The 14,382-nt window shown below is 41.1% G+C and overlaps 3 protein-coding genes across 3 annotated transcripts; 1 reads left to right on the top strand and 2 right to left on the bottom strand.

Moving 5' to 3' along the window:
• Nucleotides 1-1,829: 1,829 nt before the first annotated feature.
• rhd (Rh blood group, D antigen) lies at nt 1,830-5,466 on the top strand (the record flags this gene model as incomplete). Its single annotated transcript, XM_083923850.1, has 10 exons — nt 1,830-1,980; nt 2,329-2,515; nt 2,693-2,843; nt 2,933-3,080; nt 3,207-3,379; nt 4,137-4,274; nt 4,348-4,475; nt 4,561-4,640; nt 5,237-5,310; nt 5,440-5,466. The coding sequence occupies 10 exons, from the start codon at nt 1,830-1,832 to the stop codon at nt 5,464-5,466; spliced, it is 1,257 nt and encodes a 418-aa protein (XP_083779976.1).
• A 190-nt stretch (nt 5,467-5,656) lies between these two features.
• tmem50a (transmembrane protein 50A) lies at nt 5,657-11,544 on the bottom strand. Its single transcript, XM_083924791.1, has 7 exons — nt 11,481-11,544; nt 10,255-10,360; nt 9,927-10,039; nt 8,142-8,209; nt 7,841-7,933; nt 6,451-6,511; nt 5,657-6,338 (listed from the first exon to the last, which is right to left on the bottom strand). The coding sequence occupies exons 2-7, from the start codon at nt 10,354-10,356 to the stop codon at nt 6,293-6,295; spliced, it is 483 nt and encodes a 160-aa protein (XP_083780917.1). The 5' UTR covers nt 10,357-10,360; nt 11,481-11,544; the 3' UTR covers nt 5,657-6,292.
• An 875-nt stretch (nt 11,545-12,419) lies between these two features.
• Nucleotides 12,420-14,382, bottom strand: mgst3b (microsomal glutathione S-transferase 3b). Its single transcript, XM_083924711.1, has 4 exons — nt 14,192-14,382; nt 13,952-14,074; nt 13,602-13,674; nt 12,420-13,049 (listed from the first exon to the last, which is right to left on the bottom strand). Exons 1-4 carry the CDS (start codon nt 14,315-14,317, stop codon nt 12,949-12,951), a joined length of 423 nt encoding a protein of 140 aa, XP_083780837.1. The 5' UTR covers nt 14,318-14,382; the 3' UTR covers nt 12,420-12,948.

Raw genomic sequence — 14,382 nt, 5'->3', positions numbered from 1 at the left:
TCCCCCCACTGGAAACAAAGAAATAAATAAAGGGACTCTATATTCGTGGGGAACCTCCTCCTTTTCTGTTAGCGCAGACTCAATAAGTCCGTACGTCCACTTGTCAGACAGGCTCGTGTAGCCAATCAATCTATCCGCCGAGGCCTCTCTCTTTGACGGATACAGAGACGAGCCATTGACGTTGCACTGTCAGTTCTCCTCCGCCAAAGACAACAGGGGAGAGCCACGGCTAATGGGGGGAGGATGGGACACCAACAAACAAAATATGTCTGAGCCTTGGGGTATGACGGGTATGACACATGCGCAGTAACATCTGGCGAGAGGCTCATAGTATGTAGGACAAAACATGACAATCTCAATGATTAAATACATGTGTAAATAGATAAATACAGGAATAAATAGATGCAGGAATAAATTGACATATGTATAAGAAAATGGGACCTAATACCTCATTAACATATGGACACAGAAATACAGAAATAAATATAGGTGAACAAAGATGTAGAAATACATTTAAAGCATTTATCTATTATTTAATTTATATATTTATACAGTTATTTATGACGTATAATTTATACATTTCTAAATTTAATTTGGTATTTATTTATTTATGAATATGTTTATTTATTTATTGAGACTTAAGTCATGTTTAGTCCTCCCTACAATAGCTGGGGCACTATTGTAGAACAATCAAACGTATTATGTTTAATAGTTGGGAGTTGGGACCTTGTTCTGGAAAGTAATCCTATTTGATTTGTATAGCACCAACAGCGCAGCTCCAGTCGCATTGCGCATGCGACAGACCCCAAAGCGCGGAGATTTTAATGTTGGTGTCCCAGCCTCCTTCCATTAGCCTTGGGTAAAGCTAGGAGACGAGGGACGCTGTGCGTGGAACGTCGGGCCAGTTCAACCAATCAGATGTTTGTGGACAATTCGGGCACCGCTGACTGACCAATGAGATCAGCGCTGAGGCGGGCTTTTGCCTTTGGTTTATTATGATTAGAAAACATGCAGTCTCTGGGATAAATTCCCTTTGTGCGAGACATAAAACACGGGGGTTATTTATACCGGGTTATTTGTGTGTGTGGGTCATTGTCAGACTTGCCCTAAGCCCCGACTGCCATCTATGTTTTGTTACCAGGTTAAAATGTGTGCAGAGCGTACACGCGCGCGTGTGCGTGTTTGACTAGAAAGTGTGGGTTGCAGTTGACGTAGCTGATTAACTTTGCCTATGGCTTTTTTTGTTTACTAAATGTTGTATTTATGCATGGCCAAAACTGTAGTGACCTTAGTTTAAAGTAACCTACACATAGAATTAATTGATGCATCAATCTACCAGTCATTTTATTTTAGTACATTAAAGAAACTAATGGGTTTATGTTTCACTGCATTGTATTTTATGACTTCAGGTGACACACATTTCAATTGGAACAGTCCAGATGCTGTCTAAATATGGTAGGCTAGTATAGGCAGATATTGATACATTTTGTTCTGTTCCACTTCTTATAAACAGCATTTTAATTGCTTCATTAGATATGCAATTCAACATGCATAGATATTTTTCATGCCCTAAATGTGCATTTATATTAAGGCCTTGTATTGTTGCTGTCTGGGGATTAAGACATGTTGTCTATCTATCTATCCATCCATCTATCTAAACTACCTCAACCGGTCTTGCGTAGGGGTGGGCCAGGCCCCGGCATGCTAGCCTAGAAAGGCCGGTCTGTGTCCAGCAACTGATAAACAAGACCCTTAAGTGGTTTCGCCCTGTTCGATGCGCGGGGGCTAAACATGCTCATTTGAAGAGAAGTGCGCAGGGAACATCTCCAATGGCTCCTCAGTACGCACCAAGTCTGCGCTCTCGTCTGGCACCTTTGCTTCTTTTCCTGCAGTTGGGGTTCATTATCTTATATGCCTTTTACATTCAGATCGACACCAATATCAAAGCAGATGGGACTGCCTTCAGAAACTTCTACTCAGGTAATCAATGGTGTGTGTGTGTGTGTGTGTGTGTGTGTGGGGGGGGGGGGGTAGCATGTAACTCAATAAAAAAAGGCATATTAAACTACTTCATTTAGGTTTAAAGGTGAATAACATAAGGGTACATACTAGAATCCAGGAATATGGGGAGGGGCTGCAGTTATTACTGTTGGTCAGTGATAAGCTCACACAGTTGCTGCTTCTTTGGAGCAGATGATCTGTGGTGACTCCTGAGAAATTGGGCTGTAAGCTGAGACACAGCAGAAGTGACTATAGTATAGGACTGTATTGTCATTTTTCTGTCAGTTCTTTTTTTTTTTATGCGTACTAACTTCTTGTGTCTTGCAGACTTCCAGGATGTTAATGTGATGGTGATCCTAGGTTTTGGCTTCTTATGCACTTTTCTAGTGCGATATGGTTTCAGTGGCTCTGGGTTCAACCTCCTTGTGGCTGTCACTGCCATCCAATGGGCAATCATACTCAATGGGATTGAGTCCTGGTATTACAGAGGAAAAGCCAGGTTAGATTTGAGAAGGTAGGTCATTTTATCTCCTTTTTTAAATTCAATGTCACATCTGTTTGGGCAAATTATCTCTACTGAATAAATGTGCAGCTGATCAAACAAAAGAGGCACTTAATTGAACAGAGACATATTTAACATACAATTCTGAAACTATTACAAACCTAATATTGTTACATATTTTTAATATAGCTTAGTGGTTGCAGAGTTGTGTGCAGCCTCTGCGCTCATTTCAATTGGAGCCGTGCTTGGGAAGACAAACCCTGTCCAACTTGTCCTCATCGCCCTGCTGGAGGTGTCAGGGTTCGTCCTGAATGAGCGGCTCCTCCAGACTCTGCTGAAGTTAAGCCGCTTGTTTTTTCTCCCGTGTTTCACGCTTATATCAGTTCCTCAAGCCATGCATTTGCTCATAATGATGTTTTCTAACTCCAGGTCCAGCCTCTGAACAGCATCATGCTGCTTCACATATTCGGGGCCTTCTTTGGACATGCCCTGACCTGGATCCTGTATCGGGAAGGATCTGAGCAGCAATTTGAAAAAGAGAAATTTGACCGCAAATCAGTATTATTCTCCATGTTGGGTAAGGTTTTTTTTGATGTTACTGGTAGGGTTTTGTATCGTCCAGCAAGTGGGATTTAAGTTTAAACCCTATGTAATGACATACATGAATCCCTTTAAAGCAGAATCTAAATCCTCTTCTCTCCAGGGACTGTGTTTATGTGGATGTTTTGGCCCAGTTTTAATTCAGTCCTTGTGGACCATCGCACTCCTGGGAGGAAGATGGCAGCCGTGTGCAGCACCTACCTGGCCCTGGCCACCAGTGCTGTAACTGCAGCTGTTGTGTCTGTGCTCTCCAGCCCCAAAGGAAAACTCAACCCGGTATTCTGAAACTTGATATGTTAACACAACATTATGCTTGTTCATGAACAGAGACCCCCCCCCTCCACTCCAAGTGAAGGAGTTCAAGTACCTCTGGATCATGTTCACGAGTGAGGGGACGATGGAGCGTGAGTTTGGCTGGAGAATCGGAGCAGCAGGGGCGGTGTTGCAGTCACTCTACCGCACCGTTGTGGCGAAAAGAGAGCTGAGGAAGGCAAAGCTCTCGATCTATCGGTCAATCTTTGTTCCTACCCTCACCTTTGGTCATGAAAGCTGGGTCATTACCGAAAGAACGAGGTCACGGGTACAAGCGGCTGAAATGGGTTTTCTCAGGAGGGTGGCTGGAGTCTCCCTTAGAGATAGGGTGAGAAGTTCAGCCATCCGTGAGGAACTCGGAGTAGAGCCGCTGCTCCTTTGCGTTGAAAGGAGCCAGTTGAGGTGGTTCGCGCATCTAGTAAGGATGCCCCCTGGGCGCCTCCCTAGGGAGGTGTTCCAGGCACGTCCAGCTGGGACTAGGTGGAGAGATTATATCTCCACACTGGCCTGGGAACGCCTCGGGATCCCCAGTTAGAGCTGGTTAATGTGGCCTGGGAAGTTTGGGTCCCCTGCTGCTGATGAGATGAGATGAGATGAACAGTGACTTTTAACTGTTTAAATACCACAGCAGCAACTCAAAATAAAAAAAATAAAAATCAGTGCACTTAATACCAGAGAGATATAATTTAGAATAGTGCATATAACTTTACTCCTCTGTCAGATCCATATGCAGTCATGCATGCTTGCTGGAGGTGTTGCTGTTGGGGTTTCCATATCAGTGGTTCATCAGCCATGGGAAGCCATGACAATCGGATTCACTGCTGCAGTCGTATCAACCATCGGATTCCGATATCTCAAGGTTTTTGGCCACCGCATGGACACATACCCCTTGATTAAATATTCCAAAACTTATCCTAAAACTCTTCTTACAGAACCACATGCAGCTTGCATTCGAGTGCCATGACACCTGCGCCGTCCTGAGCACACACGGACTCCCTGGTCTACTGGGATGGCTGGCACATCTCCTCCTACAGATTAAAGGCTGTGATGATCACACAACGTAAGAACACAGCTGTCACACTATTGCATTGCAAAAACACACATAGGGTGTGACCACCTATGTAATTTGTGCTTTGTTTTCGTAGGGCAATCCGGTTTGCTGTATTCCACATTTGTACTCTATTGATCACCATCAGTCTAAGTCTGGCCATGGGTATCATCACAGGCAAGTCTCCTCTCTAGTAGGGCTGGGTGATAATTCAATGTCTTTTGGTGGAATCAATATTGTAAAAAATATCCTCATACAGAATTACATTCTCTAAATTGATTTAAAAGAAAATAAACACAAACCTCTTCTAAATTGCAGTTTTGGTTTTATAATAACTTTACGTTCAAGAGTTCAATGTGAATAAATACTCTGTACTTTGCATTTGTATAGTATTTAATTCACACAGGAGTATAGGCTACATAAATATGCTTTGGTTATTTCATACAGACTATTTAAAAGATGTGAAATACATCTTTATTGAGCTATGAAATGACCTATATTGCGATTGAAGCGTTTGGCCATATCGTCCAGCACTACACGTTTGTAAGGTTTCCATTATCACCAGTCGGGTGCAATCATACTAGAAAACAGAAGGTCCATTTTGAATTATTCATTCAGTTGCAAGAGAAAGCCCCCCCAACAGTGAAATATGACCCAAATTTTATTTCATCTTACTTTAGGCCTTCAGTATTCTAGAGAAATTCAGAGGTACCCTGTTTTTTTCTGTTATCCGTAAAGCTCTCCTAAAGACTTTTATATGTCGCTGTTTAAAGGGCTCCTACTCAAGTGGAACTTCTGGAGGCCGCCCCAAGACAAGAAATGTTTTGATGATCAGGCGTTCTGGGAGGTAGGCAATCAAGAATTTCTCTTCTCATCAACAGTGCTACTTACTCAGTTACGGACGTGGTATTATTTTGTAAATAATAGGTAAATTCATAAAACAGCACTGGGACATAACTCTTTCCATGTTTTGCAGTTTCCCCATCTTGCTGTGCGGAAGTAAGACGACAGAAAAAGGTGTAGATCAAGTCTGATCCTCAAACTATTTTTTGTGTTCATTCATTACAATGAAGTTATTAGAGTTATTTGATTATGTGTTTATGTGTGTTATATGTGTTAAGACTGTAATAACAAGATAAAATAAATCAAGGTTGAACTGTGAAAGTATGAATGCAAGACTCATTTACTGCCCAGTATGTTTCTGTTTAATGCTGCCATGGTCGGCAGAAACGCATCTCATGGTTTGGATGTTAAATAAGCAAATGGATAAGTGTCGCAGTCAAATACAAATCTCCAGTTCACATATGACATCCTACTGAGTTCAGAGAGTTCTTTCAGGGAAAATACAAACAACCCCTTATAGATACATTCAGTAAATGCGTACAGTAATATGAAACATTTCCCTCTATGATTTTGTTTTGTACCATAAGCATTTATGTTGTTTCTGCTTAAACTGTTCAAATTAAAGGATGTCATAAAAGTAAGTATACCCAAAGGAACAGTGGACAGTTCAGAGAAGTAAAGCTCCCAAAATACACATTTTGTTAAACACAAGTTGTAAACCATTAGAACAACATGGCTACACAGAGTGCAAAGTGACACATTTAAAGATGTGCCACATTTGAAAATAGGCAAAACTTTAAAAGGAATCTATGAAACGTTGTGCTTAGTTATGATTTAGCCATTATACAGCAAACAATATAAATTAAACATTAATTTGAAAGCTAAAAAAGTTTATATATAAAGTGAATAACCACTAAAGCATATTGTCTCATACAATATAGAAAGCAGAGTGTATAAACGGTGGACATGAAGACACATAGGGTTCATTACTGCCACAGGTCCTCTGTACGTCCAAACTTGAAGACCAAACCCCTGATCAGAAGACAGGAAGATAAGTATGTAAGAGAAATATTCCAAAAAAACACCTGTGCTGAAGTGAAAGCGTGGGTTTGAAGTAAGATGCTGCTGAGGACCATTGACTTACCCAAAGAAAATGAATGCATTTTGGAAGAAAACGGCAATACCAGGGTACACGACAGGCTTTTCTGTAAGAGACGACAGAGTTACAGGTTACAAATTGAGGCCACATTTATCTAAAAATCCCCTGATTTACATGTCTCTTAAGCAGGGGGAGGTGCTATATTTGAAACTGTGAAAGTATCAAAAGTCTGTGAAAGACCACGACACACTGACCAATCAGAGCAGACTGGGCTTTTTTTCGGTAGGGGGGCTTAATGAGACGGGGGCTTAACAAAGCGTTTCAGACAAACCGTGAATAGAGGTAACCTGACTCTCGCCAGATGAATTTCGTTCCACCTCGACTCCGCCTAACTCCACTCAACCATCTTGGATCGCTCCATAGGAAAGTGATTTGTGATTTCAGGTGGTTGAGCCAATCAGGACCTCCGGTCGGAGGTTTTATAGACAACAATGGCGGCTTGCATAGATGAAGCAGGTGTCAACATGGATGCTGCTATTTCATCCGTGTTGTTCAATCTAGAGAATATTTCTTCTTTAAAAGAACACCAGAGGACGGCTCTGGAGGCTTTTGTTGGTGGAAACCATGTCGGCTGTTCTGTTTGACTTTTCCCTGCGTCGCTCTCATCAGCGTCACAGGTTGGTTTCGATGTGAGTGGTTGAAGTAGCACCAGTCAATAAAGATGAAGGACAAGTGGTTTATCCAGTCATATGCAAGGATCTTTGATAAGGCCCAGCCCTACCAAAAAATCCCTTTCTTATGGAGCGATCCCAGATGGAGTGAAGCAAGGCGGAACAAAATTCATCTGGAGAGAGTCAGGTTAGAATACAGGTATACGTTTCATAAACAAGTAAGTCTCTTGCTGTTCCTTGAATTAACCTAACAATTTCAAAGTCGACCCTTATTGACACAAGCTCGTGAATCTTGTTGTATTTTCTGTTGGACATCTTCGTTGCCGTCTTTGTGTAGGTCAACATTCTTTTTAACACAGTATTCACACATGCTAACTCGGAAATTAAACAGACTTTGTACTGGGGGGAGGCAGGGTAAACACTGATTAATGTCCAACCCAACTGGTTCGTAACGTTGCATTGTCACATACAGCGCTGCCTTCTAATGTCTACATACACAGTGCATGTGTGAAAGGGGCTTGTGACAAAACAAATTTGTTTTTGAACATTAATGCATGTTAACATGCTTAAGTAGAACCCCAAAATACGCAAGTACAAATACATAAATATGAACCTGAAAATTAGCCTGATAAGGGACCTTCAAGTTACTGCACCATACTGGCTTCTCGTTAATCTTTGCAGTCTTCAAAAAAGCACTTCTGAATTGCTCAATACTATATAACTCATATTAATGCCACACCCCAAAACTGAAAAACCAGACTTACGAGGCACTACGAACCCTCCAAACAGGATCCACATGGAGGCAATGAGGGAGCCAAAAGCCAGCATGAAGCCAATGAAGAGCCAAACTCGAGCGCCTGCAAACAGAGATAAGAAACGTGATTGGGCAATGCAACAGAATATGCGCGTTTGTTGTAATACAAGGAAGGAACTCGTTTGAAATTAGGGCCCAAGTATTGTAGAAACCAGATGTGGCAGTATTAAAATACCCAGTGAAGAAGCCATCATTATTCATGGGAAATATACCAAGAGTTAGAGAGGTTCATTATATCCTTTCATACACACCTGTCTGTCCAATGCAGCCTTCACTGTAGCTGTCTCCTCTCACTTGGCCATTTGAAACAGCATTTATCCTAGATGGGTCAAATGAGATGTTTATTAAAATTAAAATTAGTAAATTGTATCTGATTGCATATGCTGACAAACTCCATGATAATAATTGGATAGAATAAGTTACCTGTGCCTTTGATTATGAGAACTAAAGGCATGTCCAAGGTCTTAACTCCCAAACAAAAGCTTCTAACAAGCTGTGAAATAACAAATTAACAAAAACAAATACCATCAGAAGGACCACTTATTTGGTGCAAGTACGCCAGTTCACTGCCAAGGTGTCCTTGAGCACAGCACCAACCCCTTAACTGCTCAGGGGCAGCTCCATCTCTCTCCAACTGCATTCTATGGGTCCTATGTGTATGTATTTACGGCCTATGTATGTGCCTAAAATGTAATCAACTCTAATTCATAAAGTAGTAGCTATTCTTCTGGCGTGCCACGGTCCTGGAGTTTTTTCGGTTGTCATGGAGAACGTTGGTTAAAGATTAAGGTCACAAAATGGATAGGAGCCGTTTTCATCGGATCGCCTGATCGGGTCTAAATGTCCACTAAGGTGGCCATCCACACCTGACGGAGACTATTCTTGAACAGAGACACGGCTAATGACCTCCAACCTCTGAAATGTAAGACCACCAGCTGCCATGTGATTGATTCTCTATACTTTGGGGGAAGGTCTGGAGAGGAGCTTTAAGCTTAAGGGTACGTCCACACGATTGCCCCTGTCGTTCTTAAATAGTTTTCCGTCCACACAGACTCAGCTCAAGAAATATCTGTGACCACACAAAACCAGTGAAACCAGCTAAAAACGCTGTAATACACATGCCGGGCCCAGGTGTGGCGCTGTAACTGCCACAGAAATATACCAACACGGAGAAGAAGAGAGGGAGAGCCGCTGTTGTGTAGAATCATAATACAAACAGAGACTTTCTCGCCAAATCTGGAGACTTCCCAAATCCTCCTCCATCCTAGAAAGAAATCTGTTGACGGTTTCTGGTGTTATTGGACTCTGATGCATGAATCACTCTGTAGTAGCTGATCGCAACAAACAGCGGGTGCTGCTGTGAGCCCCTACCCCGTCCCAAAGCACTCACATGCGGCCACTGTCTCGCTACTTTTTTGCGACCTTCTTGGCAACTTTATTTATAAAAAGCTTTTAGCGATCAATTTAGCGACTTATTCAGACCATCAGGGAAAAGGGAGAAATCTATGGTGAGCCTAATTCATTCCCATGCATGTGTCTCAGAGTACAGTTCAGTCTATGGGTCCGTGTCTCTCTCCACGCAGCAGCACTGTTGTTGTTATGTGACGTCGCAGGGATTAGAGGCTGGAGGTGGGGCAATGACTTCATCGTTAACAAAGTAGCCGTCCAGATGCTAACGCCCCTGGGGGCGTTCTCAAATATTCCCACTCTTGGACCTGGTTACAAAAGATACCGCTTGAAGGCTCCAATAACCACGGCTGCGTGTGGATGGTCGGCTTAACCGATACTACCGTGCGGTAACCGTGCGGTTACAGGAAAACGCGTCTTTGTGTGGACGGGCCCTAAGGCTGCATTCACACCAAAGCAGGCATTGCAGACGATTGGCCGCCACAACGTGATGTCAGGTTGTGTTGATTTGGTGTGAATGCCACCTCAGAAACACCACATAATGGAACCTTGTGATGACAGCTTGTGTTTCTCAAACCCAAGAATCTGACATTCCCTGTGACAAAATCCGTGTGCAGAGTCCGTCTTACATGAGAAAGGCCACTGTAGCGATGACTCCACAAGTGTGATAGGCGTGATGAAACACATCCTCGCTGGGATATTTCACTGCTGCGTCGATGATGATCCACCAGCCAGTGAAGAACTGCAACAACAAGATTCACAGTCGGCCTGAGGACTTCAATGACAAGTATGAACATGAATGTCAACAAATGTGTAATGAATCTGAGTCCTGGTCATTTAAAAACAGGAATCCACAGCCCTGCATACACATATTATTAGTAACTAGAGGCAAATACGGAGCAGGAAGACAAATCAGAGTAGCCATGTAGCCTACAACTGGGAAAATCAGTGAAATACCAGAACTCCAGCAGCTACAGATGCAATGGTGTTTCTTCTTTCTCCCCAGTCCACATTGCACTCGCAGTCTCCGCACCGGATTCCGTCGAGAAAACCTGACATGACTCTGGGGAAAAGGGCGTAATGAACGAACAATGTGAAAAAGTAAAACATGTACGCAATATTCAAGGTTCCTACACCTTTTCCAAATTCAAATTCAAGCACTTTTCATGCATTTCAAGGTGCATTTTCATGCTTTTCCTGCACCTTACAGCTGTGGTAAAATACATATTTTTATACAGTACATTGAATATGCTCAGTGTACTTATTATTGTACTTGTTCATCCCGTTAAATTAGATGTTACTATTTTATAAACAACCAACATGATTTGAGACAGCTTTCCACAGGAGGACGACAAATGAAAGTAAAACTAACCCGACAGAAATATGATCACCAACTTTTTGGATAATCTGTTAATCATCAAAAATAATGTTTCATGCAAAAGCATCGGAAAAGCTGTTTTCAGTCTCAAACGTGGAGATCTTCTTTTCTCTGTTTTATATCACATCACACACACACACACACACACACACACACACACACACACACACACACACACACACACACACACACACACACACACACACACACACACACACACACACACACACACACACACACACACACACACACACTTCGATCAGTTTCAAGCACTTTATTCAAAACCCAAGAACTTTACAAACCTTTGAAAAGACCACGCTAAAATTCCGAGTGTTTTCCAGGATTTCCAGCACCGATACGAACTCTGGATATTTCATTACCAAATTCAATGACCACCTAAAGCTGCTATCAGAACTCTGCAAACACAGTATACTGTATATGCGTCTGTGCGCAGTCGCTGTGTGGGAGGATGATGCTTAACTCCCTGGCTTATATATCAACCACCAAAGACTTTTTTTACACTGAAGCTCCGTTACATCTATCCGACAACAATTCTGTCGAGGTTAACACTTAAACACCATAAAAACAAAGTGTATTCCTAACAGTAGATACAAAAAGAGGGCTGTGTCGTCGCTTTCTTTTGTTCATCGCTTTTGCACTAGCACACATTTCCTTGAAGGTTCCTTCTCGCTACGAAGTTGCTAAAAATGATAGCATACATCCAACGACAGCTGTAGTACCGAGCTAAAACACACACGCTAACACCGTGACTTGGTTGTAATGTCATTTTTAAAGTGATTCCTACCTTTTATTGTCGTGTTTTTGATGTGAACCCCCCTGGATAAGCCTGACTTTGCTTCCGATAGAGCTCCGTCACGCGCATGCGCACATCAAACTCACACCCATTTGATGAGAACCCTTCGAGACGCTGTTGTTATTGGTGCCTTCAGGTGTGGTGAATAAAATGGGAATTTGTGGATCGTAACGAGCAAATGGACCACTTGAGTTATTTTTTTTTAGGCTACGTCAGTTTATTTATATATATTTTTTAAAAGATGTCACTTATAAATGACCGCATGGGGGTGGGTAGTGGTATCACCTCGTAAACTTAAGTAATTCTACAAGGAAAATGTCCATCCATAAAGCTGAATGTTCAAAATCTCTGCCAATTTTTAATCCCTTCAAAATTAAATTTCGGAATTATTTTGGGTCTATCCAAAATATTAATAATAAGAATAGTATTTATACAGCTGATATACTACACTACTTTTTAATGGAAATGTGATTATATAGCCTACTTTAATTTTTTTTGTATGTATTTACTTTTTAATTTATTGTTTATCTCCTTTTTCTTAGTGTATTTAAGTACTCTCTATACTTAAGGAAAAATAACTGCCATATATATACATATATATCTATATGTACACAGATATATATATATATGTATTCTTGTAAAAGTTTGATGCCAAATTGTTCTTTAATTGTTTGTCACACTACATTTGTGAAAATATGCAAATAAAGTTGTTAAAAAAAACTCAATTAGTTCATACCAGACTGTATGGTTCATTCTAACAAAAAGAGCATAGCCTACTACACATGCATTTTACAATTCAGGTACAATAGGCTCAAAAAGGGCCACATAACATTTGCAACTGAATTAACACATATCTATGCAAAAATACAAAAACATTTAGCATTTTTATTTATACAATAATTAAAAGAATTAATGATGAAAAGACACTAATTGTGAGAGAGATGTGTATTTTATTACCTGTACGGTATACAGGCCTTTTTCTACTGACACTGTACAGATCAGCTATTGTTTAAAACATAGTGTTTACTGAAACAAAGGAAGACAAGTTTACACTAAAGATATCTCAGAGGACAGAACTTTCTGAACACAACCAACAGAACACTTTTCTTTGGATAGATTAATGTTTCTTAAGATGCAGATCTTTGTGAAGCCCAAGAAATCATGTGTGAGTCACATGGAGCCTTTAAGCATGCTGCTGACCCTTTCATTATTCACAAACCTTCATGCCTGCAACTGTGAAAGGGGTACTAGAGGACATATCCCGGGCTGTAGTAGTCAATCAGCAGCTACAGCTACTTTACTGTCGATGATGTAGACATTCATAACAGATATTGGAATACAAAGAAATCAAGTTAGTGGTTAATTTCAAATGAGTGTTTAAAGAATTGTACAGCTACTTTAGAGTTGACACTTTTTCCACGCATGCCAAAGTAAAAGAGGAAACAAGATGACAATTGTCTCAAAAGACTCCAAGCAACTGCAAGGCTACAGATATGGACAGAAAGAGGACACCAAAGTAGCCAATGTAGCCATAGGCACCATTCATCCTCTTGGCCGGATCTGGAATAAAACATAAAGCAGGACAATGTGACATTTTACCAGAGCAGAACTAAATATAACAATAAATAGTATTCTTGTTTACAAGAATGGGTTGGTCTGATTTTGACACTTTTTAATGACAGTGTATTATTTGTTCTAAAACCATTTAAACATTTACTGTCATTTAGATGTTTGTCTTAGTTTTTTTTATTATCTTTTGCTCAATGCTATCTTCTGTAAATAATTAAACAAAACTAGGTGAGGAGCAACAGAAACAGAGCAATCGCTGTACTCTAACCTCTGACACCTGGACTGCAACCTTGACGCGTTTAATGCTACAATTTTATAAGTGTGATTTTTGTGGAAACTAAAAAATGGCAGTGCAGAGGTAGATTGTGTTTTAGATTGTGCCCGTATATAACTTTGGCCAATGTACTACTACATTACATTTGCCTACATAACCTGTATATATATATATACATAAGCCATAAAATGATTTCAGCCTATAAATTTGTGTAAAACTATATTGCAGATAATAGGAGTGGATACGTTCTGGTGCTTTTGCCCTCTTACCTCCTGTGTAGTATCCCCAGGCATAGGAAAGCCTGCTGGTCACCCAAATAGCCCCCAGAACGGAAGCTGACAGCTGGGATTGTGAAAAAAGACAAAGAGAATCTCAAACAGCTGTGAAATACTGGGTAGATACGGTTTAATGAAAATATGCCTAATCACGGTGACACTGCTTATCTGCACTTGACTATGGAGAATTGATGTCAAAGATCATGGGAGGGTGCTTGCTCCTCCCATACGTCTGAAATTGTGTGTGGTTGCAGATTTTGTAGTTCTAATAGTATGACATATAGACAACACACACAAATTATAACCATGTGTGATTAGGTGTGTTATAGAAAACAGACACTTACCGGGTAGACAAGAGCTGCAATGGTCTGGAAAACAAGCCACTGAGGGTACACTTCCAGGGTGTTCTGATGTGCTCTCTGGATGCAATTGAAAACCTGGTCCTTATCACTATACATAGTGGGGTACTGCAAAGTAGAGACAAACATGTAATTTAATAACCAGAAGCATAAATAGAAACACTTGCAATACAATTACGAGCGTCCAGTATTCACTTTGCATTATTTTCCACTAAAATGATCTACCTTTACATCGTACTTCTTCCTGGCAGCACCAACTTTGACTGCTAAGTATCCCAGCATGATCCAGCTGTAGAGGTATGTGAATATAACATATCCGAAGTCGGATGGCAACACAGTCAGGACGTCCATCTCTGCTCGATATGTTCGTTGGTTCAAGTTTTCAGAAGACGGCGGCGCGGCTGCACACCACTCGA

This window comes from Echiichthys vipera, assembly GCF_963691815.1.
Source record: "Echiichthys vipera genome assembly, chromosome: 12".
Lineage (NCBI taxonomy): Eukaryota > Metazoa > Chordata > Actinopteri > Perciformes > Trachinidae > Echiichthys > Echiichthys vipera.
This window is presented reverse-complemented; position numbering and strand designations above follow the sequence as displayed.

Bases quoted from the DNA above. Each gene is read 5' to 3' on its own strand.
- tmem50a (XM_083924791.1), bottom strand. From the start codon at position 10,356: ATGTCAGGTTTTCTCGACGGAATCCGGTGCGGAGACTGCGAGTGCAAT. The intron at 10,040-10,254 runs GTATTTCACTGA...TTGTTGTTGCAG, and splicing joins CTGTAGCTGCTGGAGTTCTG to TTCTTCACTGGCTGGTGGAT. The intron at 6,512-7,840 runs GTAAGTCTGGTT...CGTCTCTTACAG, and splicing joins TGGAGGGTTCGTAGTGCCTC to AAAAGCCTGTCGTGTACCCT.
- mgst3b (XM_083924711.1), bottom strand. From the start codon at position 14,317: ATGGACGTCCTGACTGTGTTGCCATCCGACTTCGGATATGTTATATTC. The intron at 14,075-14,191 runs GTAGATCATTTT...TCTACTTTGCAG, and splicing joins GGAAGAAGTACGATGTAAAG to TACCCCACTATGTATAGTGA. The intron at 13,050-13,601 runs GTAAGAGGGCAA...GTTTTATTCCAG, and splicing joins CTGGGGATACTACACAGGAG to ATCCGGCCAAGAGGATGAAT.